We start from the raw sequence: 22,865 nt of genomic DNA, 5'->3' as shown, positions 1-22,865 counted from the left end.
CCACGAGAGTGTGAGGAAAGTGCTGTCTTGCATGTGAGGGGTGGCCCTTGTGTTACTAGAATTCCTGGCACGGGCCGACAGGCCGCATCATCCAGGCCAGTTGTCTGGACCGAGCAGAGTGAGTGTAGTCCTGTGTGTGGGGGCGGGGCAGGGCGGGGCGGGGGGTGGGGCATGGGCGGAGCATCAGTCTGAAGGACCATTTGCCAAAGGGCTTCTTGCACTGGTCCTTCTCCCCGTCTAGAGAACGACCCGCTGACGGTCTGGGAAGTGTGAGACGATGAGGAATGGAAGGTGGAAGGTCATGGTGAGGTGCTTTGGGAAGGAGAATCAAGAAGGTGCCTAGCGGGAGAATTGAAGATTCTTCAAAAACCCCAGCTTCCCAAGGAGGTTAATAAACCATGGAAAGTAAGCAATATTAGCAGAGTCCCAGAGCTTTAAGGGCTCTTAAGTCCAAAAACCAAAACCAAAAACAAAAAAGGTCCCAGACCCATAGAATTTAAGGTTTCAAGGGAAACTGCTTTACCAAACTGGTTTCTTTTAAGACATTTATTTAGAAAAATAACCTTCCCCAGCCCTCCCCACCCTGTGTTATAGGCCTTTGGAGCTATGGCTGACACAACTCTGGGTTGGGCCTCCGTCCACGTGGGGTCCAGCCTGGGCAGATGGGCTGCTGCCCTGCTGGGAGGCCTCGCCCACTTCTAGCTGCCCCAGTCCTGTGCACAGTCTTTGTCCAGGCCTCTGTCTTGGCGTCTCCAGGCAGAGAGAGGGCTCTGAGGGGCGAGGGCCACCTGGCCACAGTCTGTGTGCCCCTCCGGAGGCCTGCTGGAGCATCTGGGGACTGGTGGGGGAGAGCTTTGCCACCTCTGTTCAGGGCTGAAAGCGCGGGGAGCTGACGTGAGGCTGGTGGAAGGCGTGGGCACTGTATACCACCTCCGGCGGCGAGGGCGCGCTGGTGGCCAGCACGGAGCACAGGGGTTCGTGGCTGCTGAGCACCGATGTGAAATACTTCATCTCCTCCGTGAGCTGCTTGATCTCCTTGCGCAGAGCCGCGTTCTGTTTCTCCAGGTCTTCACTCTCCTGTGAGGGGGAGGATCGGCATTAATGTCAGGCAGGCCCCAGGGTCTGAGGGGTGCGGAGGCAGCAGGAGGAGCCCAAATCGGACTTACAGGCACATCCATCGGAGTCTGTCTGCACGCGTGAGTGTGTGCACACTCGCACACAGGTATTGGCAGTGCTCTGTGTGTGTGGTGCATCTGTGTAAGCACGTGTGTATACATGATGCATGTGCATGGATGTTAGGTTAGACCATATGCAATTGTTGGTGTGTGTTTGACCCATAAAGGGGGCAGTGTCTTACAGTCCCAACTCATAAGAGACATACATGTGATGTGAATGCACGCGTGAATTCACATGGGAGTGGGCTCCTTTGTACCTATGTGTACGTGGGTCTCTGTGTGCATGTGGGCTGAGAGTGGCAGGGACGTGTCAGAGGAAACCTGCTGGCGGGCAGCGCCCGAACAGATGGAAGAGCGTACGAGAACATGTCAGCTCCGATTTTACTCTTTTCCGCTCTGGGCCGTTCCACGTGCGGCCCGAGTGGCCCCAGCGCTGGGAGTTACTCTCCCAAAAGGAGTCCACGGTGGCTGCCTGTGCCCCCCGGGCTCTGGGACACTCAGGGTCTCCATAAATACTAGAGGGTCAGTGTCCACCACAGCGCCCGGCCCACTCTATCCCCCACGCACAAGGGCCTGGCAGATGGCATTCTGGGTGTGTCCCAAGCCCGCGTGGTTCCTCTTTTCCAGAAACACCTCTCCCCTGTTGCTTAGGAGCGCCATCAGATACGTGCTGGTGAAGAAAGCTCACATAAAGAGTGCTGACTATTGATCACATCGTTAATTAATCAACAACGACACTCTGGAATTAGCGTTTCCTGGAAAACAATCCGCCTTCAGAAGACCCAGGGGAATTGCTTTTCCAATGGGCCTTTCAAGGTTCACAGGCTTTGACTCAGTGAAACTGACCTTTTCCACTAACCATTGGTGCCCACGGAGGAAGGGAAATGGCGCCGGAGATGCAAACAAATCACATTTCAGATCAAAAAGCAACCTAATATTCGAAGTCCGGGTGTTATTGTGCTAGTTCTGTTAGATTTAGGTCAGCATTTCCCCAACTTGCCATATCATTACAATTTAATGTGAGGGCTTGTTAAAAATACAGTTTCAGGTGCGTCCTGAAATCTAGAGATTTAAACTCCTTGGGTTTGGAATTTGAGGTGAATTTTGAAATTTTAATTTTTAACAAGTGCTCTAGGTCATTCTAATGATCAGACAAGTTTGAAAACACTAGTTAAATGTGATATTAAATTTGTTTTGATGATTCAAGCAGTCATTAAGTACTTGCATCTAGTACATATGAAATCAGATGTTTGTTGATTGACTGGTTGACGATTTCACCTGCTGGACTAGAAGATGACTCAAAATTATGATGGGCAGTGAGCAGCTGTAAGATAACTTGACATCGAAAGTTTGCCTTAAATAGCCCACCAGGAGCGTGAGCCTCATGCAGGCTAATGAGCGAGTTAGTTACATTGCCAATCGCCCTAACCCTGCATCCGGGAAGGTGGTCGAGGAGCGTAGGTCCGTGGCGTTACCCATCAAGCCAGCTTCCAACCGTTTATAAAGGACAGATGTGATCATGCACAGCCTCAGCCTGGCATTTCCTGTATGTGGCCCTGCGCTAGAAATGTGCCCAGATAAGTACAAAGGAAACCCCCATCTCTAAAATGGGGTGGGTGGTGGGCGGGACACTGGCTGCTGCTTCTGCAAGGTGTGGCTAGCTTACCACTTGGTTGTTTCTGGGCACATCCCGGAGAAAGGGCATCCCCTCTTTACCGAAAGGTAAGAAAACAACACTTAGCCCGGGAGGGGTAGGGGGTGTTGGTAAGACGGGAACTGGGCGCCTGGAGTGCTGGTCCCTTCCTCTAGCCCTTTTCCTCGCCCCCTCTTAGAGTTTCCACTGGTGACAACACTTACTGTAAATTCTGTGCTCTGAAGAACCTGGGCAAACCCCGAGGCAGAAGGGAGGGACCGGGTAGGCGGGTGCACAGGGACCAATGCCTTGGCTCTGACCTTCTCCCCGCCTAGAGGCAGGCCCAGCTTTCGGGAAGTAACTGCAGGTCCTTCCGAGCTCTGGCAGCTAAGCAAGCTCCGCTGAGCTCTCTCTAGCTTTCTCATCTCCCCGTCCCTGCCTCACCGGCTTGCAGTCCCCAGAGCTCTAGAAGTGGGCTCATAACCACTGCCGCCTCTAACCAGAAAACCACCACCTAAGACAACAAACTTGTCTTTACCTTGAGGAGCAAGACTGCTTCCTGCTCGGGCCCCAGAGAAGCCAGCGCTGCCAGTCCAGGGGCCATGCAGCGAGCCACTTAACAAGAGAAGCAGCTTGACTTCCCTTGTGGGAGGAAGCAGCTGATGAGGGGCCTCCTTCCTCCACATCCCCACCTGCCGTTGCTCGGTCGGTCTACTCCAACCCTCCCTGGGCCAGTCGGGGCCTGGAAGGGGCTCACCCCGGAGCATCCGGCAAAGATGCTCGTGGGAGCAGCTGTTGACACAGAGGTAAAACGATCACTTCCCCTGACTTCTCGGTGGGGGCCGGGAACCTAGGACTCAGCTAGGGAGAAGAGCAAAGGAGCATTGGGACGTCAAATCTGGCTTCTGATATGCCTGTCTTCTGCCACAGGGGTGGGCCTGCATTTGTCCTTCCGAGTAACCAGCTTTCTTCTCTGAGGGACTCACGTGGGCCCTTCAGGCTCCACACAATGGCCCTCTGAGGTGGCTATGCACGGCCAGCTGCCTTCACCATCCCCCCTTCACAGAAGAGGTCAGTGGAGACCCTGGACAAACCTACTCCGCCTACCCACCCAAATGACGACAGGCTGGTGGCAGCAGCTGCTGAGAAAAGGGCTGTAGGATTGACCCCGAGACACCTGATTTCTAAGAGGTCCAGCAACTTTGAAGAGCGACTGACCCGAAGCCCCAGAACCACATAGGGGCAGAGTGGAGCAGGCTCTGCTCAGGGCCTCCCCAGCTCAGCCCTGAACTCTTTAGCACACCCAACTGATTCCCCTGAGAGACTGGCTACTCAGGTGGGATTACTAAGTCCTGGGCTATTGTACAGTCTCCAAAGAGAAAACTCTGTCTTGGTTTGGGTGATTCTTAAGTACGGCACAGTACAAGATTCCTGCGTCGGTTGCACTCCTCCACCCACAGAGCTGGGAACCTGCCTCCTGCCCTGAGTTGAGAAGGGACCTCCTGTCCAGCTGTTTTGCTGGCCGGCCATCCCCAGGCTCGCTCTTCCTCCAGATGCAGAGTGAGGTCCGCAATACACGGCCACGGCGGGCTCCATCAGCAGTCACTGGGGTCAGGGCTCCTGGGTCCTGATCCTGGTTGGGTGACTCTTTCTGAGCCCGTTGCCTCCCTTTGAAACTGGAAGACTGGACCAACACAATGAGTCTCAGCTTTGGCCACGCGCGGGGATCAGTGGGGTCCCCTGGGGAGCTTTACTAATACTGACTCGCACTTGTGATTTAACCAGCCTGGGGTGCAGCCTGGGCACTGGCTTGTTAAAGGCTCCCTGGGGGATTCTAATGTGCACTGAATGTTGAAAACCACAGGATTAGAAGATCTCCAAACCCTCTTCGACTCTTGAATATTTCAGATTCCAAACTGACTACCTGAGCATATCAGCAAACCGGAGCATCTGAGCCCCACTTGTTGGGAAGGTGCTCGTGTGTGTGTGTGTGTGTGTGTGTGTGTGTGTGTGTGTGTGTTGGGGCAAAGGAATGTGGACTCAAGTAATATGAGAAAAACAAGTAGAAACCACATATTTAAAAAGAATAGTGCAGTTTGACTGAATAGCTAATATGGATCGAATGCTGCTGTTTTAAGTACGTCACAGTTATCATTATATTTAATCTCTGCCAACCCAATATGGTAAACAGTATTATAGCGCACATTTTGCAGAAGAGGAAAACCTAAGGTACAGAGAAGTTAAGTGAGTTGTTCAAGGTCACACAGCTTGTAAGTTGCAGCACCCGGGCTTGAACTGAGACAGTCTGGCTTCAGAGGTTGCCCACCATCCTGTCTGCCTTTGAAGTCTGTTTAAATCTTTTGATATGTGATCACTATCTCCTGTGAGGCGTCAGCCCTGTTGGCTTTCTAATTTCACCCTCCCTCTTCTCCCACCTCATGCAAATCCAGATGCAAACGTTCACAGTTCACCCTCACCTGCGGGGTTACCTGGTGCCGGCCCTATCATGAACCACAGCCTGGGGGTGGCTACAGAGCAGGCTTCCTGGTGGTGTGGGAACATTCTGGGAAATTCCCTACTGGAGGGGCCAAGGAGGGGGTCACTCTATGAGCTCTTGAATGATGGGGAATCCCCAAGCTGGTCCCTCACCCACAGGGAAGCCAACTGGGACCAAGGCCAAGGCCAGGCTCTCACCCAAAGCAGGGACTCTCCAGCCATTCTGAGCAGGGCTTGCTCCTCCTTCCTGCCAGCTCTGGATTAGCGCCTTGACCTTCTCTTTGAATCTTCTGATCGCAGTTTCCAGAAAGGTGAAAATAGTCCCTGTGTGCTTCTTCATCAACAGAACCTGCAGTCACTTACTGGCCGGGTGACATTTTAGCTCTTGCCCACACTTAAATACGAGAATAGCGAGTGAAGCTGGTACCCCTCCCACCCGGTCGTATGTTCAGTCTCCAGCATTACCAGCCCCCGTGCACCAAACACACACACAGGGCAGAGCCCACCATTCCTGGAGGAGTCTGCACAGGGAGAGACAGGACGTTGCCGGGGCCGCAGTGGGATCTCCGCCTGCGTCTCCCACTAGTCCCCGGGGAAAGGAGCCCCGCCTCCGGTCCCTCACCCGACGAGGAGAGGAGAGTCACGAAACCACAGGTTTGTGCACCGAGTAATGTCTCTGTCTGATTCGGGAGAAATCTTCACTTTCCTGCCTTAAAGCTGAAGATCTAGGATCATCGGCATCCTCATCACCAGCTGACGCCTAGCCACACCAGCCACGCCCTCAGGGCCCTGCCTGGAGCCCAGCCACCTATTCCTTGGCTCTCAGGACTATGAGCTCATTGGCCTCACAGGTGAGAAACACTCTAGATTGGCCCACGTCACATTTATCCCAAACTCCTTCCCCTTACTTTCCTCTGGAAGAGCTGTGGGGGAAATACCCCAAATACCCAGCTGCTCTAAAATCCATGTGACAAATTCCGACCACTGAGATATAAGCAGGAGTACCTGGGTATGGAACATCCCTTCCCAACTACAAAGTCAAAGCCTCTCCAGGACCCTCCCTCGGCACAGAGCGATGCCTGGAGCTTCAGCAGCTATCTTGCAGCCTTGAGGAGGAAAGTCACATACTAAAGACAACTGTGCAGCTAGAGAAAAGGAGCTTGGCCCTATGGTGACACCCTTGCACCAGCCCTAGTCTGTCCACTCCCGAATTTCTTACGAGAAAAACAAAGCATGACTTGCCAATGACCCTGTTTGATAGTTTTTCTATTATTTGTAACTGAATGCAATCTGGACTGATACATCAAATGAGCAAGGTTGTCACTAGCAAGCCCAGTTCTGAAAAACAGACGACTCATAATTGCCATCCACACAAAGGATTGAATTCTGTGTGTGTGTGTGTGTGTGTGTGTGTGTGTGTGTGTGTGTGTTTTAAGCTGCCCTGCCGGGCCGCTGGGACCCAGTGCTGGGTGCAGAACCGTAGACAACCATAGAACTGTCCCCTGCTCGCTCCCCGAATTCTACCACATCCTCATCCTCCTGACGGGCTGCAAGCGTCCCTGCTCCCCAGTTCTCAATCCCAGCTGCGCCCTGCCCTTGCCCAGAGAGCTCTGCAAAACCTTCATCCATGAACTTCACTCCCCAAAAGTTTCAGTTTCATTATTCTGGACTGGGTCTCAGGCATCAAGATTTAAAAAAATACTTCCTAGATGAGTTAATTGAGCAGCTTGTTGGAGAATCACATCCATGGCTGATTGTCTTAAAAACAATGTAAGAATACAGATAATGCAATAGATACAAGGTGTGATTCTGTTACATTTGTTTTATTATACATGCATATACTTAATATCTTTGTTTTATTAAGTGTATTTTATTTTATATTGTGTAGTATAAATAATATAACTATAATATAAACTTTTAAAAAGTAGAAGAACATTTCTAATAAAAAAATCGATAAGTTAATGCCTGTTTAAGGCAAAGTGCCTTATTATTGCTATTACATTATATTTGGTGAACACTATTTCAAACAGCCCAGGACATTTCCTTTTGAGGATGGAGGGACAAGAGAGGGGGCACCTGTCAGAATCTCGTTAATTACAACACTAGCACACTAGTTCTGAGTGACTGGACTCAGGAGGACAGGGACTATCGGTGTGTTCGCTGCCTTGCCCCCAGGGATGAGGACAGTGCCTGGAAACTCAGAATCTGTTGTCATTTACCAAGATCTGAGACCTGCACACAAAGGGCCCACTAAGTAAATTCAGGGTGCCTGTGAAATAAACGTGCCGGGAGAGTTTAACCTACTATTCGAGTACTTTAAGAGCTTCTGCTGCTTTGACTCCAGGATAGCTACAAATGAATATAAGAAATTTGTTTTTCACAAACGTCTAGGTCAAACCCCTGCTTAGCAACACTTTGTTTTCAAAACTGAAGCTGTGGGGTGGAAGTGGTGAATGACGCCACGTTATGGACTGCATGCGATGGCCCCAACTTGCACTTGACTTTCCCCGTCCAGACCGAGTGGAAGAGACTTAACCAGCCGCAGTGAAAAACCAAGCCAGACAGTGTTTATGGAGCTTTATGAACAACTGGAAGGAAGGCCGTATGTTTTTATATGTGAAGAGATAGCTGATGTCTTCATCCGATTGATTTAGAGGAAAATGCCAGGCTCTGTGCACTAAACAAATGAATAAATACAACTGTTTCCCATACGTGCAAGACAAACAAAAAGACAACAATGTTACCTTATTTTTGTGTCTGCTCTCTCATTTAACTCTTAAACAACCCACTGAGGTGCCACTGAGTCCCATTTTATAGATGAGAATTTAGGCTCCAGTATCTTCCCCAGCCAGAATTTTAGGTTCACATATCTCCGCCAGCCAGGATCGGAATGAGTTTTGTTGACAACCACCCTGGACCTCCCCAAATCTGCTTCCTGCTCCCTACAGCCCAGCTGCCTTTCCTCCTGAGCTCCTGCCCACTCCCTCGCTGTCCCCAGCCCCACGAAGCACCTTGCTGACCCTGACTGGCTGCGCCCAGTGCGGCCTCAAGGCTCTGCTGAGAGCCCCACCTCCCAGGTTTGCTCTGTCTCTTCCTCTTTGACTTGTATTTGGTCTCCAACGGCAGAGCCTCTGGAGGGCCTTCCCTGGTCACTGCCCCCAGCCCCATTCCTCGGTCACTTCCACCGCTGCACTCTTTGATTTTCTTCGACACGCTCTTCACTTTGTGTGATCGGCATGCTCATTCATTTGTCTGTTTCCCAATCTGACTGCCAGCGGAACATGGGGTCCGTAAACTCAGGGACTGGTCCGTCCGTCATGTCCCTGCTCTGTTCTCAGTGCCTGGAACGACCCGCGCCCGGCTCACAGGAGGCTATCGCACGCCTATCCTTGTGCGGCAGAATGCATCGTTTCTGCTGACATGAGTGCTAGTGCTGGGAATTTGGCCTTTGCTTTTACAATTTTCTGGACCATCCCGCCCCCTCAGCAATAAGGCTTACTCTTGTGCCAGATGAGTACCGAGAAAATACTCTAGTCACAGGGTCCTCAGGTTCGGGAAATTCCGTTTTAGCAGCAGGACTCCAGTCCCCTCTGCTTGGCCTTGACGTTTGTCACCAACCTTGAATGTTCCTGAGAGCGCCAGGTCACCCCTCCCGGATCTTCTAAATCTAGGGTGAGCAGGTGTTTTCCGGGACAGTCCCAGCTCATACTTAAGGTCCTGGCATAATTTTTACTAGAGCCCTTTCTACTCTCAAAACCGTTTCCACCCTGGTCAGGTAGGGTTAGAGCATCATCCTGATATGCCAAGGTTGGGTTCAGTCCCCACTCAGGACACTTACAAGAACCAGCCAATGAATGCATCAGTAAGTGGAACAGCAAGCAAATCTCTCTCTCTCTCTCTCCACACACACCCTTCCTCTCTTTCTTTCTCTCTCTCTCTGAAAAATCAATAAATTTTTTAAAAAGTCATTCCATTTGGAGGACAAATTATAAGATCCCCTCTCAAAACCTGACCCCCAAATTCTAGGTCAAGAACACTTTCTCTGTTCTTATCCTTTATGTCCTCCAGAATTCACTCAGCTCTCTATTTGACCATTTTCTTATGATTTTAAATAAGAGCATACGGCATAACTACATTAAAGATGTTTTAAAAAAATCACGCATGACCGCGATCCTCGTCCCTTTAACACAACCGTCTTCATTTGTGTATGTCGCCATCTTGTCCTTTCTAACAAACATAAAAGACCTATTTGTATAAAACCTCAATCAGTAGATATACAATTTGTATTTTCCTTTCTGCCATAATTTGGTCATAATCACCATAATCAATATTTTTAATGGCTATATCACTAAATAGATGATTCACAATGTACTTAAGACAGTTTTGTAATGTTAGACATTTTGGCGGCTACCAACATATTGCTATTATGAATCGTGCTGCAGCGAACACCGCGCTCCCCCTCCATTTGTCTGTTCAGTCATTCCCCCCGGAAGACCCCCAACAGAGAGGTGACAGGGCCAAGGGCACAGCCAGGCCCCCGGGTCAGCACTGCCAAGTAAGGGTCACGTCAGGTGCGCGACAGCAGCAGCAGCGGGGAACGCGTGTGTCCTTTTCACTGCGACCTCATCGGCATTTAGGTGCTATCATTTTAAACAATTTATTCTGCCAATTAGCTTATTGAAAGTTTCTTAATTTCATCTTTTCTTTTTTTTTTTTTTTAAGATTTTATTTATTTATTTTTAGAGAGGGAAGGGAGGGAGATAGAGAGAGAGAAAAAAACATCAATGTGCGGTTGCTGGGGGTTATGGCCTGCAACCCAGGCATGTACCCTGGCTGGGAATCGAACCTGGGACACTTTGGTTCCCAGCCCGCGCTCAATCCACTGAGCTACGCCAGCGAGGGCTTCTTAATTTCATCTTAATGTAACAAGTGATCGATGACCAAGGAGGAAGAACGTTCTGTGGGTCTGCTCCCTAGTGCAGCATTCTCAGCCAGGGGCGAGTTTGCCCCTCAGGGACCTTTGGCAGGGTTTGGAGATAAGTCTGATGGTCACAGCTGGGGCTGGGCGGGGGGAGGGGGCTCCCAGGATGTAATGGGCAGATTTGACATTGTACAATGCACAGGACCCAGCCCTCCCCACCCCACACAACAGAAAATTATCTGATTCAAAAGGTCAACAGTGCCAAGGTTGAGAAACGCTTCATAAGTATCGTTTTCACAATCAGAATAGAAAGTGGGATTATTTTCATTTTGGTAGGAAAAATGTTACATAAGCTTTATAGTCATAGCCTCTACCGCTAATACATTGGAGTCTTGATGTTTTTCTGAAAAAGGATGTTCTTCCTACAGCATAAACATTAAATTTGCATTTATTTAATTTGCTGCAAGTGTTTTCCCCGATGTGTCATTGTCCTTTTAATGTTGGATGACAACGTTAAGAGCTTTTAAAATAAAGGAACATTGACACTTCAGCCCCTCTCAGCCCTGGACTCTCTCCCTTTCTGGCCTCTGTTGCAGAAGAGTCTCCATCCAGCTCTTCAGACACTCTAGTTAACTGCCTGCTTCTTGGCTTAGTCTTTGCAAGAGGACAGTGAGAGTGACGCCACCCGCATAGCAGAGTCCTGGTTAGCAAGGTAGCAAAAAACGAAAGCTAGTGGGGGGAAAGCAAGAAACTTGGGTTCTTGGTTGTCTTTGAAAAAGACCTCAGCATCCTCACTGGTAACACAGCAGGTTGACTGAAGCACCTCTGAATTTGCTTCTGATTCTGTGATCCTGCAGCCCAGGGGGTATGGCCATCATTATTGTTACTCCCTCCAGAAGCTACCATGTGGACTCATGACAGGCTGCCCCACAGATGGCCCACAGTCTGAAGGGGACTCTTTCCTGGGGAGCCCATCTGTGCCTCCTGGGAAGCAGGGGGCCAACGGAGTCCTACAGTGAAGACTGAGAGAACCCCCAGGCTGCGTAGGCATGAGCTCTTCGGCCAGACCCCCCCATTCTTTTCTAGAGGAGGGAGCCTGGCTGCTGCTGAGGACGGCCTCTCAAAGACATCTGCGGAGGGGGCAGCCCTCGCCCTGTGACCCGGGACCCGTCATCCCATCTGGACAGAAGTTCTTTACCACGTTAAGTCTGGGGTGGAGTTGGCATCCTTTCAAATGGGCCTCCCAAGCATAAGCACACTGGCCATCGTCATCGGTGGGACGAGAAGTCAGGGCTGGTGGGTTGCCTTGACATTTTTTTCTTCTCAAGTGAAATGGTCTAACTTTTTATTCTGATCAAAAACTACACACATTCATCATAATGAATAAAATTACAGGAAAACACTAGGAGTAAGAGTAAGTGACTCAGAACTCCACCACTCGGAAATGACCGCGGTTACACTTTGCAGAACATCCTTCCAGACGTCTCACTGAGCGTGTGCACACGGCCCAGACCCGCAGATTTTACATTAAAGGACGACACTCCGCATGCTCTTCGTAACTCACTTTTTCACTCAGTCTATGCCGTTGGCATCTCTCTGTGTCGATAAATACAGTCTTCACAGTCATCATAGTGCCAGAACAAATGATAGTGTCTGAATGCACTCACAGTAATATGCTTAATCCCCTATTGTTGGGCTTCCATCCAGTTTTATGGTATTGATAAAGTGTTTACTGTTCACAAATAATGACGAATTGAGCATCTTTGTGCAACATTTTTTCTTTAAACCCTTGTAACTGATATTGCTGCTCCAGAGGGTTTTCCCACATAGGATGTTAATGTTTCTTGCTACACAGCTTTCTTTGAAAATCGCTTCAATGGAAATACTGATATATTGCATGGAGAATCTTTACTTTCTTGACCAGGCTTAATGATGGAGGAGGGAAATGTAAATTTTGGAGGAATTTGCTTAAAGAATGAAAAATAAATTCAGGAAGAGACTGAAGGAGGGTGCAGGCTGTGGAAGATGAATGACTGCATCCTCACGAGAATCTGCAGGAGGAGGCTGCACGGCGTTGTGGTCAGGAAGATGTGTTCTGAAGTCAGGCAGACCGGTCACAAGCTCTGTGGGCTTGGACAAGTAACGTAACCTAATCTAGGGCTTACAGAGTGAGGTTTTTGTGCAAATTAAATAAGGTACAGCAGGTAGTGCATGTAACACACAGTGCCTGGTACACAGTCTTGTGCTCAATTAATGTCTTTGTAATAAAAAGCTTGTGGCAATAGAAGCCAAGAGAAGTGTCTCTTTTCCACAGATGATGCACTGATTTTACAGAGCATTGCTTCTGTGTGGCTTCTGTTATTGTTTTGTTTTTCCTGTGACTTCGCTATGCCAAAACCCCTTATGGAATGGTTTCCAAGAGAGAGAAAGAGCAATATGAGTGGAAAGGACTCTGCGCAGAGCTTGTCTCTCAGGCATCCCCAGAAGACCGAGAACAACAGTGTCTTTCCAGGGAGGCCTGGGAAGTTCACGCCTTTGCTGAGCTTCTTTTCTTCCATTATTCAAACACCTTATTTCTCACAGCATCAGTGTAAAGCTTGATTTCGTGCATAATTCACACTCGTGGTGTTTGCTATATATGGCATTGAAGACACGCCCTGGAACTGTGAACCTTTCTCGTTCCTTCAAGTGGTACGAGACTCCTTCAGGAGCCAGCCCCAGGCAAGCACCTGCCCTGCCCTTCTCCGAGGGGGCACCTAAAGTTCCAGCTGTCAAACTTGACCGTCACTCTTTCTTGCTTCCAATTGCATCCCCAAGGCCAGGTCCGATGTGCCAACAGCACAGCTCTGAGCTCTTATTACTGCCTGCCTACCATCTCCTCTACTTTCAGCCTTTTCCAGAGAAAAGCTTCTCAGTTGATCTCAACTCCCTCTCCCACTGACCTGGGACCCTGGCTCAGATGCCTTCCTACCACGAGACACCAGAGAGCCACCACAGTTAACCAGGACGGCCACACAGATGAGACTGATTTCCACCCCCTTGGGTGCCTTGCCTAGAGCTGTGGACCTCAGGATTCCTCGCTATAAATCTCAACTGACAGTCAGCTCTCCCAAAGGACTGAGACATTTATGTAGGGTGTTCGAGGGATAAAATGTCACAGTGGAAGATTATTCCATGTTTGAAATCAAAATTCAAAAAGAAATCATCCTAATGTGCATGTTGTAGTGACTGGCATTGGAGATGTAGATATCTATATTACATATTATATAAGTGGACAGGTGATTAAAAAAATCCAAACTATATAAAAAAGGTAAAAAAATGGAAAGTACTTCTCTCCTGCTTTAGACTTTTCATTCTACTTTTCAGAAATAAATGCCATTAACAGTGTTTTGGGAAACCTACTCGAAAGATGGTAAGTTTACCCATCAATGCATAAATGCATTTTTGTTTTTATTAGAAACACACATGGAAGCAACCATATAGCAAGCTCATACATTTTTCACGTGAGAGTATAGAAGTTTGATAGTCTTTTCAGACATGCACATTCCGCTGTAACCCATTATTTTAACAACTCCATGGTATTCCACTGGATGAGGAAACTATAGTTTAATTAGCCCCTTGCTGGTGGACATTTAGCTTGTTTCATGCCTTTCCTATGACCAAAATGCAGCAATGATTAGCATTACACGCACATAATTATGGATTAATTATAATTATGTAATCTGTGGGTATGTTGGCAAATAGGCTCCTAGGTGTAAAATTGCCCTGTCACAGGGCACATGCACTTATAAACTGGACGGACATACTCAAATGCCCTCTGTCGCAGCTGTACCGGCTGATGCCGCTGCTGGTCCTGGGTGCTGGTGCCTGCTTCCCCACTGCCTTGGCAACGCCAGGTATCAGCAGCATTTCTGTGTTTGCCAATCTGGCAGGAGATCTTTGAGCTGCTTTCCTTGTCATTTCACTAACTGTTACAGAAAGAAGCATCTTTTTCATATTTATCTGCCATTTACTTCACTCTGTAAAATGCCTACTCATAATCATCCCTCATTTTTCTTTGGATTGTTCATCATTTTCTCATTCATAAGAGCTCTCATATATTAAGTGAATACTATGCCCTTTTTTGGTCATAATTCTGGCAGATGTTTTTCCCAGTCTGCCATTCGCCTTTGATCTTACATATAGCACTTTAAGCTGTATAGAAATGTTCACTTTTTAGTGAAATAAAGGTAGTGTGTAGCAATCTTTCCCTTCACGGTGTCAAGGTGTTGTTTTTTATGTGGAAAAGACTCCAGTCCAAGATAAAAATTTTTAATGCATCCTTTTCCCAAATTCCTTTAGTTTTTCTCCCTCTTTTTCTTTTTATATTTAATCTGGGCGTGTGTGTGTTGTCTGAGAAATAAAGCAGTTGGCCTTCCCCCACCCTCCAATGACTAGACAGTTTGAAATGCCACCCTGCTCATTGTGCACTTGAACTTGTGTCTTGAGAATTGACATACGTACTTGAGTCTTACATTTGAGTTTGTTTAGAGCCTAGTTCTGTATTCTAGTCTACCCAATATTCTGTCTTTCATTTCTATATTTGTCATTCCCTTTAATATCTTATTCAGGGAATTTTTTCTAGTTGCCCTCCCTTTTTAGATTTTTTTCTGGAAATTCTCACATGCTTATTTTTCACTGGGAACTCAGAACAGCTAATCTAGTTCTCCAAATCCCAGAAAATCCTATTGGGATTTTATTAGGATCACATTAAATTAAGTGAAATTTTAGAATGATTTAACAAAATTATTATCATTATATGAGGCATATCTATTTATTGGAGTGTATTTTAAGTCACTTAGAATAATTTTAAAAGCTTAAAAAATTAAGCCCTGTATATTTTTTGTTAAATTTATTCCTTCCTTCCACTTGCTGTTGCTGGTGTTATAGATGGAATCTTGCCTCCCAATACATTTTATAATTAGCTATGGTTTGCATCTAGGAAAGTTGTTACTTTTTTGTGTCAACTTTAAAAGCTGACTGGATTCCCTTCTTATTTTTAATAGTTTTTTAGCTGATTATCTTGGACCCACGTATTGGCTACTGACATCTTTTGGAAATGAACTAACTGGTCAGGATAGGCCTTTGTCGCTGTGACTCAATGCCGTTCCTGGGCCCGGCGAACCCTGCAGCTGTCTGCGGGAGAAGAGAAACTAAGTGCGAGGGCCGCTGAGTGAGACACCCAATCAAGAGAGAATTAAAACAAAACGTGGACTGTTTGTCAATATTATGAGAAGAAGCCCTTGATCCCGTTTCTGTGAGGGGCCGTCAGTGCCGGGATGTCGTAACATCTGGGTGAGACTAAACACAGTTCTTGCAAGAGGATCTTGCCCTACTCTGTCATTTCCAAAGCAATTCAGGTACGGTGTCCGGGTGTAGACCACTTACAGAACAGATATGGAAAATGCTGAACAGTGCCTCAACTTCACTGGGGAAACGAGGTAATTCCTGTCTAGGATGGATACTAGTGATGAAGTCGAGATCGAGGCAGTGGGTGTGACCCAGCCCACGGATGCATACAAGCGTGGTCCCTCTGTGACACCACACTCTCAGTAGCTTCTGAGCTCTGGTCTTTAAAGTGCGGGTGGACGAGCCCTGTGACTCTGCCAGAGGGCCAGAGAAGGTTCCGGAACTGCAGCATGGCAGATCCAAGCACGAAAAGGAGCCAAGGGCAAACCAAGCCCTCAGTCCTAAGAACGTCGGCGATAAACCAGCAGATTTTTCTACCCAGATCACAAACGTCATTAAGAGGCTAATGGATGGAGAAGATGGGCGATTACCATCTGAGAGGAAATAAACATTTAGACCACAGGCAAATCCTCCATTTGATGGTGGCAGATTTATACGCTGCAGCCCAAACCTTCTACCCAAAGTCAAAAAACATCCGCTGCATGGGCTGGATCCCCAGGCTCTCTGCGTAAGGTCTGACGTGACCTGAGGAGTGGGGGGGAGTCTGTGCCTAGCTGGGGGGAGGTGGGGACGTCCCAGAGATGGGGGCTGGGGTGCGGGCATTAACGTGCTCGGGACTGGGGGCTCCGCGGACCCAAGCCCCAGAGGTTATCCCAATCTGGCCACAACGAGTGCAGTCACAGGGTTCTAACTCTTGTCTTATGGAGTGAGACAGCGGAGCCAGAGTGGAAAACCTGGGCGCAGCCAAGAGACATACACACCACCCTCCCTGACGTGTCCCCCAGGGGTTGGAGGAAGACCAGTGGGATGGATGCACGGGGAGACAGAGGGGCAGCTCAGGGGAGGGCAGCCCCTTTGTTCATGTTAGGAGGGAGGACGCTCTCTGTCACTAGAAGTGACCAGGCAGGATTTGGGGACCATTTCCAGAGTGGGGGTGTGTCGTAGAGGAGTCCGAAGCATGGAAAGTTTGTCTGAACATTCCAGCCTTTAAGAAATCTTTCAGCCTTGTGATATATATGTAACTATAAGAAGCAAAACAGTCATACCTAAATATAGAGACATATATTAAGATGTATATGTGTACATTTTTTTATTTTGCTTCTTATAATAACTACTATTAAGAGTCCTCTCACTTACTTAAATGGTTTGAACACTTGCAATGCGCCAGGCACTGTGCTGAACTCCTAGATGCACTCTCTCTCTCAGGTCATGGGGGGTGAGGAATGTCTCTAGAGTCGGCCATGCAGATCTCAAGCAGCAGAGCTGGGGTTCGAACCCTGCCCTTTTGACTGTGGAGCTGCTGAGCTGCACTTAGTTTCCACATTTAAAAAATCACAAGCACAAAGTTTATAGCAGTTTTCCAGTCTCAGGACATTATCTACTTGCACAGAAAAGAAGGGTTGTTTTTGTTTTTTTAAAGATTTTATTTATTTTCTTTTATTTTTTAGAGAGGGAGAAGGGAGGGAGAAAAACACCAATGTGTGGTTGCCTCTCACATGGCCCCCACTGCAGACCTGGCCCACAACCCAGGCAGGTGCCCTGACTGGGAATCGAACCAGCGACCCTTTGGTTTGCAGCTCATGCTCAATCCACTGAGCTACACCAGCCAGGGCAGAAAGGAAGGTTTTATCCTTTCTAATTTTCATTACTTTCTTCATTGGCTTGCTCTAAAGAACACCGGAATTAGAATCAGACTCTGGTAGACACAAAGGGAGTGGTCGTAGGTGTTCAAGCTTCAGATGGAAAACGGGGGTGTGGGGAGCCCCTGAGCCACAGTGAAACCATGGAGAATACATCGGCGGCAGGACCACCGCCAATTTAACATTTAGGCTTCTTATCACAGTTACCAAAGAGGAGGACAGACTTGCTGTTCACTCATCTTTTTGTTGTTGTTCAACCCAACCATTATTTATGAACTTAAAACTATGTGATCATGCCACGGAAGCTATGCTGAACACATTTCAAATAGAACACAAGCATCCAATCAGAGGCGCTGCAGCAGCCTGCTGTCTGCTTCTTTGCAAAGCTTAACAAGTCACCTTTTTCTCTAAAACTGCATCTTGCTTTTATAAATTTACTTTTCAGTCGCAGTTGGCAAACAATATCATATTCACTTCACCTACGCAGCATAGTGACCAGACACTGATATACCTCACAAACTGGTCGCCCCAATAAAGTCTGGTACCCGCCTGACACCACACACAGACACCTGACTCTTCCTTGACAAGACGAAAGCAACTATTCTCACTGGCTGATTTCCATGCATATCTTTCAAATAAACACAAGCATATTCGTTTTGGGTACCAATTGCCCTTCTTACCATTGAAATGAATTACTGGGGTGCTGGAGGTTTGGGAATGCTCAGGAGGGAGGACAGAAAGGCAGAGTGGCCAGAGAAAGGGATGAGGGGACGGAGAGGAAGGGGCCAGTGGAGCAAGAGTAGCTGAACCAAGTTACCAAGAACCAAGAACCAAGAGCCAACAACCAAGTTAAGAGGCAGAGGGAAGAGAGGTCGGTTGATAAGGTGTGGGGGACAAGGAGGGAACACCACTGAGGAAGCACAGCCAGGATTTAGAAACATCAGCCGGGGCCTTGGGCTGCCGGTGGAATTGCAGGTCAGCGCTGACCAGGGCCCCCGCCCCAGCCAGGGGTCAGGGCCTTCTCTAGAACGTTTGAGACCACAGAGGCCACTCAGCCAGGATGGTGGCCCTCCCAGGTAAGTGCACTTGAAACTACATCTTCCACAGACCCCCTGGGACATCATTAAAGAGAGGAAGGCCAGTGGGATGGATGCACGGGGAGACGGAGGTGCAGCCTCAAAGTCAAACCTCAATGACATTCAGAAAAGAGGGGTAAGGGCAGCACCCCAAGAATCTCCTTGCCCCAAATGCAGGGCCTGGGGTGGCTGCCCGACTGGCCTCCCAGTGGATGGGACTATTTGGGACCCTAGCACAGACAGATACTGGGCTCCCCCAAAGCCATTCACAACTTCTAATTCCCCCCAGAGACAGTCCTGCCTCTACTCTCTGGGCTCCTTAGGGATGACGTTTTCTCTGGCCACCCCATCCCCCGCCCGAGCAGGTGATTCTGCCTTCAGTTCAGCCTCTGAGCTGCCTGTGCTCCACCCACTTACCCCCCACCCCCCTCAGGGGCCAGAAAGAAGGGCTCCTTTCTCTTTCAGGATTCTGGCTCATTCCCCTCCAGAATCTTCCCATTACTCTCAAAGGAGAGCCTCCCTTCCCACCTCACCCCACCCCTTCAATGAGTTCCCCTGCATCCCCGTCTCCACATAGGCAGACTCAAAGCTGCGGTCCAAGCATCCATGGGGGCTAGGGAGCAAAGCCTACGGCTCGAGAGGATGAAAAAGGTCTGAACACTCACCAAGTGCAGGGTGTCAGCCTTCTGCGTCTGCCTCTGGCGGCTCTTCTGGGCAGCAATGCGGTTTTTCTCCCTCCTCTGAACTTTTCTCACGTCGTCAGATGAGTCCTGGGAAGCAGAGAGGATGACAATTGGGCACATCTGTCCCTCTCTTCTGAGCTAAATAAAGCAGGCTCTCGTGCCGCTGCGTGTCCCTCCGTCCATCCTTCGGTTTCTTCATCTTTTCATTTGCCCACCCACCCCCTGTTTACCAACGGGCTGACCCCAAAGGGGAACCCTTCCCCACACTCTGTTACGCTCCCGAGGTCTCTGCACCTCCTTGGGCCAGCAGTTACAGGAAGAGGGCGAAGGCCCTGAGGCTTCGCTAGAGCTGCACTTCGAAAAGAAATGGTTGAGGCGATGAAGTGTGTTTTATCACCTCTCCTCCTCCTCAGGGCTGCTCCACCCTTATTCTCTCACTTTTGGGCCTAGAACTTGCCTGTTATTTTTTTTTTTGCAAAACTTTTTTGAGCCCCTACTAGGTGCCAGCTTCTGAACAAGTGTTTTTTTCAGAGGTGACTCTTGTTTATCACCCCAATTCTGTGAAGCTGGTATTGTCATTTCCACCTCATATGCGAGGAAACTGAGGCTCCAAGAGCTTGCCCAAGAGCTCACAGTAATCCGGGAGTCACATCTTCCGATGTGAAGTCTGATGCCTTTCGGAGCCCCGCCCCCAGCCTCACTGGCGTGTACCCGCTGTGCCTTCTGCTGCATTCCTGGGCTGAGGTCCCCATCCCAGATCTGTCCCTTCTTTCCCTTGCATTCCCTTCATTGTGCTCAGTGACCTTGACATTCCCCATGACCCTGAGTGCCATGCCTACGACAAACTAGAGGCCAAGAATGGCTTTAATGGTGAAGATTACCTGGCCGGGACAGGTAGTGCATGGGTACTTGGGAGGACAAGGGGACCTTGGGTGTTTTCTGAGTCCATCCCCCAGATGGACAGGTCCTCTGCTCGGGCAGAGAGGCTAGGTCCAGCTTTCCCCCAGATGCTGCAGGATAAATGCAGGGGCCTGAGTGAAACCTGTCTGCAAGTCCTGGCCGGTCTCACGACCCCAGTCCAGAGGCGCACAGTTCCCAGGGTAAGACTCCGTGCTCACCAAGCATGCGTCTCACGAATTTGCCCAGCAGTTCCAGCGCTTGCAGCAGGAGGGCATTGGGTTAGATAGGAAGGAAGTGCTCTTCCTCTAAGGGGGATGGGGACCAGGTTGCCATGGAAGCCATGAGTAATTTCCTTCCGAAGAAGAGCACAGACTTCCAGGCAATCCGAGCTGGCCTGATACCATCTTGAACAGAGGACCCAGTTGTTTGCCCTCTAGAGGTCTCCGCTAGGACTGCTCCCAACCTGTCCCTCCTGTTAGGTAATTTATGACCCAAAGCCATTGCATATTATATGTCCATACACTTTTTTTTTTTGGCAGCAGCAGCATTTTGAAAGCTCCCTTGGATATCTGTGCTAAGGCATGCATGGAAGAAATTTTAATCCACTGATGTGTTGGAAGAGAAAGAAGCCTTCCTATAGAGAGGGATGTCAAGAAATGTGGTCAAGAGAACACCTGCGAAACTGGGAGGCAGGCAGGGTACCCCATGTTTCTGACAACCCCCAAGCTGAAAACTTTTGACTTGGAAGTCACAGTCTAGACTGCAAACACTCCCAGAATCTCTACCTCAATCTCTTTGGTTTCCCCAGAGCTGAGCTGAGCTGAGCTGAGCTACTAGGAAACATCTGTAAGTCTCCAAAGTCGCCTGATTTCTTTCCTTCCTCCTGTCCGGAAGCCGCAGGGGAAAAAGGTGCAGGTCACAGCCGGAGCAGCCCTCTCCTGGGGCTGCGCTAGTGACAGGGACAGTGCCCCAGTAGGTAAGATAGAGCCTCCTGTGCTGCCTGGGTTCCTCCTCCTTCTAACTTGCTTTTTTCCTTGACTTTCCCTGACCCCTCTCTCGCTCGCCCCGATGGCTGTCTCCTGGGACAATACATCTCTAGCCTTTGGGTCATGGATGCCAGCAGCCCCTCTAAGTCTCCTCCTCTTGGTTTTCTACTGCCTTAGAGACACACGGAGCCTTTCCCCTGAGAGACTGCAGTTCTTTGATGTTCGTTCTCCTCTTGGCTTCCTAGAAAGCTTCCTGGGGTGGGAATGCGAGTGAGGCAGAGGCGATGGGCACCGTGGGAGAACAAGGAGGAAAGGGGGCTGTGGCGGAATGCGCGGGAGGATGAGGGTCTCTGCCAATATGTTCAGCTGGATTGCAAATACCACGTTCTAAGCCTAACAGGCTGCTAGCGCCACCAGCCACTCCCTCGCTGCTCAGCTCCCTGGGCAAGACGGGGGAAGCCTGCCCCTCTTCTCATCCTCTCCTACCCTGAGAGAACCAGAGGGGAGAAGGGAGGGAGAGGAGGACTCTACCTGCTTGCCTGGAGGGGGAGAGCGGCTGAAGCTGGAGTCGCTGCTGTCGGAGCTATGAGGCATGGCTGCAGTCTTCCGGGCTCTCCACGCAGCCCCAGGCGCCTCTGGGCTCTCTTGTCACCAGCTGGCCTCCTTTCCTGACGCTCCCCAGGCCGGCAGCCCCACAGCCCAGCTCCTCAAGAGGTGCCTCCTCTGCCTGCTCTGCAGCCACCTCTGACCCTTGCGTCCTCCACACTCTGGGGTACAGAGGCACTGCTCCCCACAGGGACATGTCGTTTTGCTTTGGGGCGCTCACGGCTCTCTTGTGGTTTCTGGTAACTCGCGCTGAAGTCACATGGGCGGAAACTTGAGCTAGAAGTTATTTAAACATAAAATACGTATCTGGGAAAAGACCCACAGAATTATGTGAAAGAAGGAAAAAAAAACTACACAAAACCCCAGATACCTTCCGACAGTTTGAAAAGGCAGAACAGCTCTCTTCAATTGATGAAGATAAAAGAGAAAAACAGCCCGGGAGGGAAAAACCCCAGCCAGAATTAGCAAGTCTGTCTACTGTCAACACGGGCAGAAAGGAGAGTGAGCAAGGAAGGAGTTTCCATTGTCACCCGACTTGATTTTTAAGCCAAAATAAAACAACAAGACCGGGATTTCTTTCTGGTTTTTGCCTGAGAGCAGCTGCCTACCCTTCCTCACCGACCTTGCAGCCCAGCCAGCCCCGGGGTGGGCTGGGGATGACCAGACCCCAGGCACGGTCTTTCCTAACCATCAAACAGAAGGGGCTGTGGTCCATCTGAAGCCATTGGGGCGGGGGGGACAGGGGGCTCTGGAACTGACGCTCTAACAGTGCGTTCACCGCCCATGCCTCTTGGCGGGGTGCTGTCTAGTGGGGGTGTCCAACCCGAAGCCCGGCGGCCACATGCGGCCCACATGGCTGTGAACGCGACCCAACGCAAAACTGTAAATGTACTTCAAACTTTTTTTTAGCTCATCAGTTTCATTAGTGTTTGTGAATTGAGTGTGTGGTCCAAGACAACTCTTCTTCCAGTGTGGCCCAGAGGGGCCAACAGGTTGGACACCCCTGCGAGAGAGAAGGCGCCTCTCGGGTTGAGGTTCTGCCGAGAGCTCAAGATTGGCTCTGAAACTTAATGACTCAAGAAAGTCACCAGGTCAGAGTCCAGAATGGAGGAACAGAAAGAAACCAAAAATGACATGAACACTGTGCTTGGAGTCAGACCAGCCATGGTTTGACATCTGGCTTGCCCGCTCCATCCATCTGTGGCCTTGGGCAGCCCACTCAAGCGCTGTGGCCCCCACTAGCTCCATCTATGAATGGAGGTTAATAGAACCTGCCCCACCCACCCCTCAGAGCTGTCGGA

General features: G+C 49.4%; 1 protein-coding gene across 1 annotated transcript; it reads right to left on the bottom strand.

Moving 5' to 3' along the window:
- Positions 1-606: 606 nt before the first annotated feature.
- BATF (basic leucine zipper ATF-like transcription factor) lies at positions 607-21,886 on the bottom strand. The gene is made up of 3 exons (XM_028507735.2): positions 21,490-21,886; positions 19,055-19,159; positions 607-1,077 (listed from the first exon to the last, which is right to left on the bottom strand). Exons 1-3 carry the CDS (start codon positions 21,550-21,552, stop codon positions 868-870), a joined length of 378 nt encoding a protein of 125 aa, XP_028363536.1. The 5' UTR covers positions 21,553-21,886; the 3' UTR covers positions 607-867.
- Between the last annotated feature and the right edge of the window lie 979 nt (positions 21,887-22,865).

The sequence above is a fragment of the Phyllostomus discolor genome, chromosome 1, assembly GCF_004126475.2.
Source record: "Phyllostomus discolor isolate MPI-MPIP mPhyDis1 chromosome 1, mPhyDis1.pri.v3, whole genome shotgun sequence".
Classification (NCBI taxonomy): Eukaryota; Metazoa; Chordata; class Mammalia; order Chiroptera; family Phyllostomidae; genus Phyllostomus; species Phyllostomus discolor.
The sequence above is the reverse complement of the archived record's forward strand: the minus strand, read 5'-3'. Positions and strand labels throughout refer to the sequence as shown.

Excerpts from the sequence above, each read along its gene's own strand:
- BATF (XM_028507735.2), bottom strand. The coding sequence starts at position 21,552 with ATGCCTCATAGCTCCGACAGCAGCGACTCCAGCTTCAGCCGCTCTCCC. Across the intron at positions 19,160-21,489 it reads CTCCCCCTCCAGGCAAGCAG|GACTCATCTGACGACGTGAG; the intron begins GTAGAGTCCTCC and ends TCTGCTTCCCAG. Across the intron at positions 1,078-19,054 it reads AGGCTGACACCCTGCACTTG|GAGAGTGAAGACCTGGAGAA; the intron begins GTGAGTGTTCAG and ends TCCCCCTCACAG.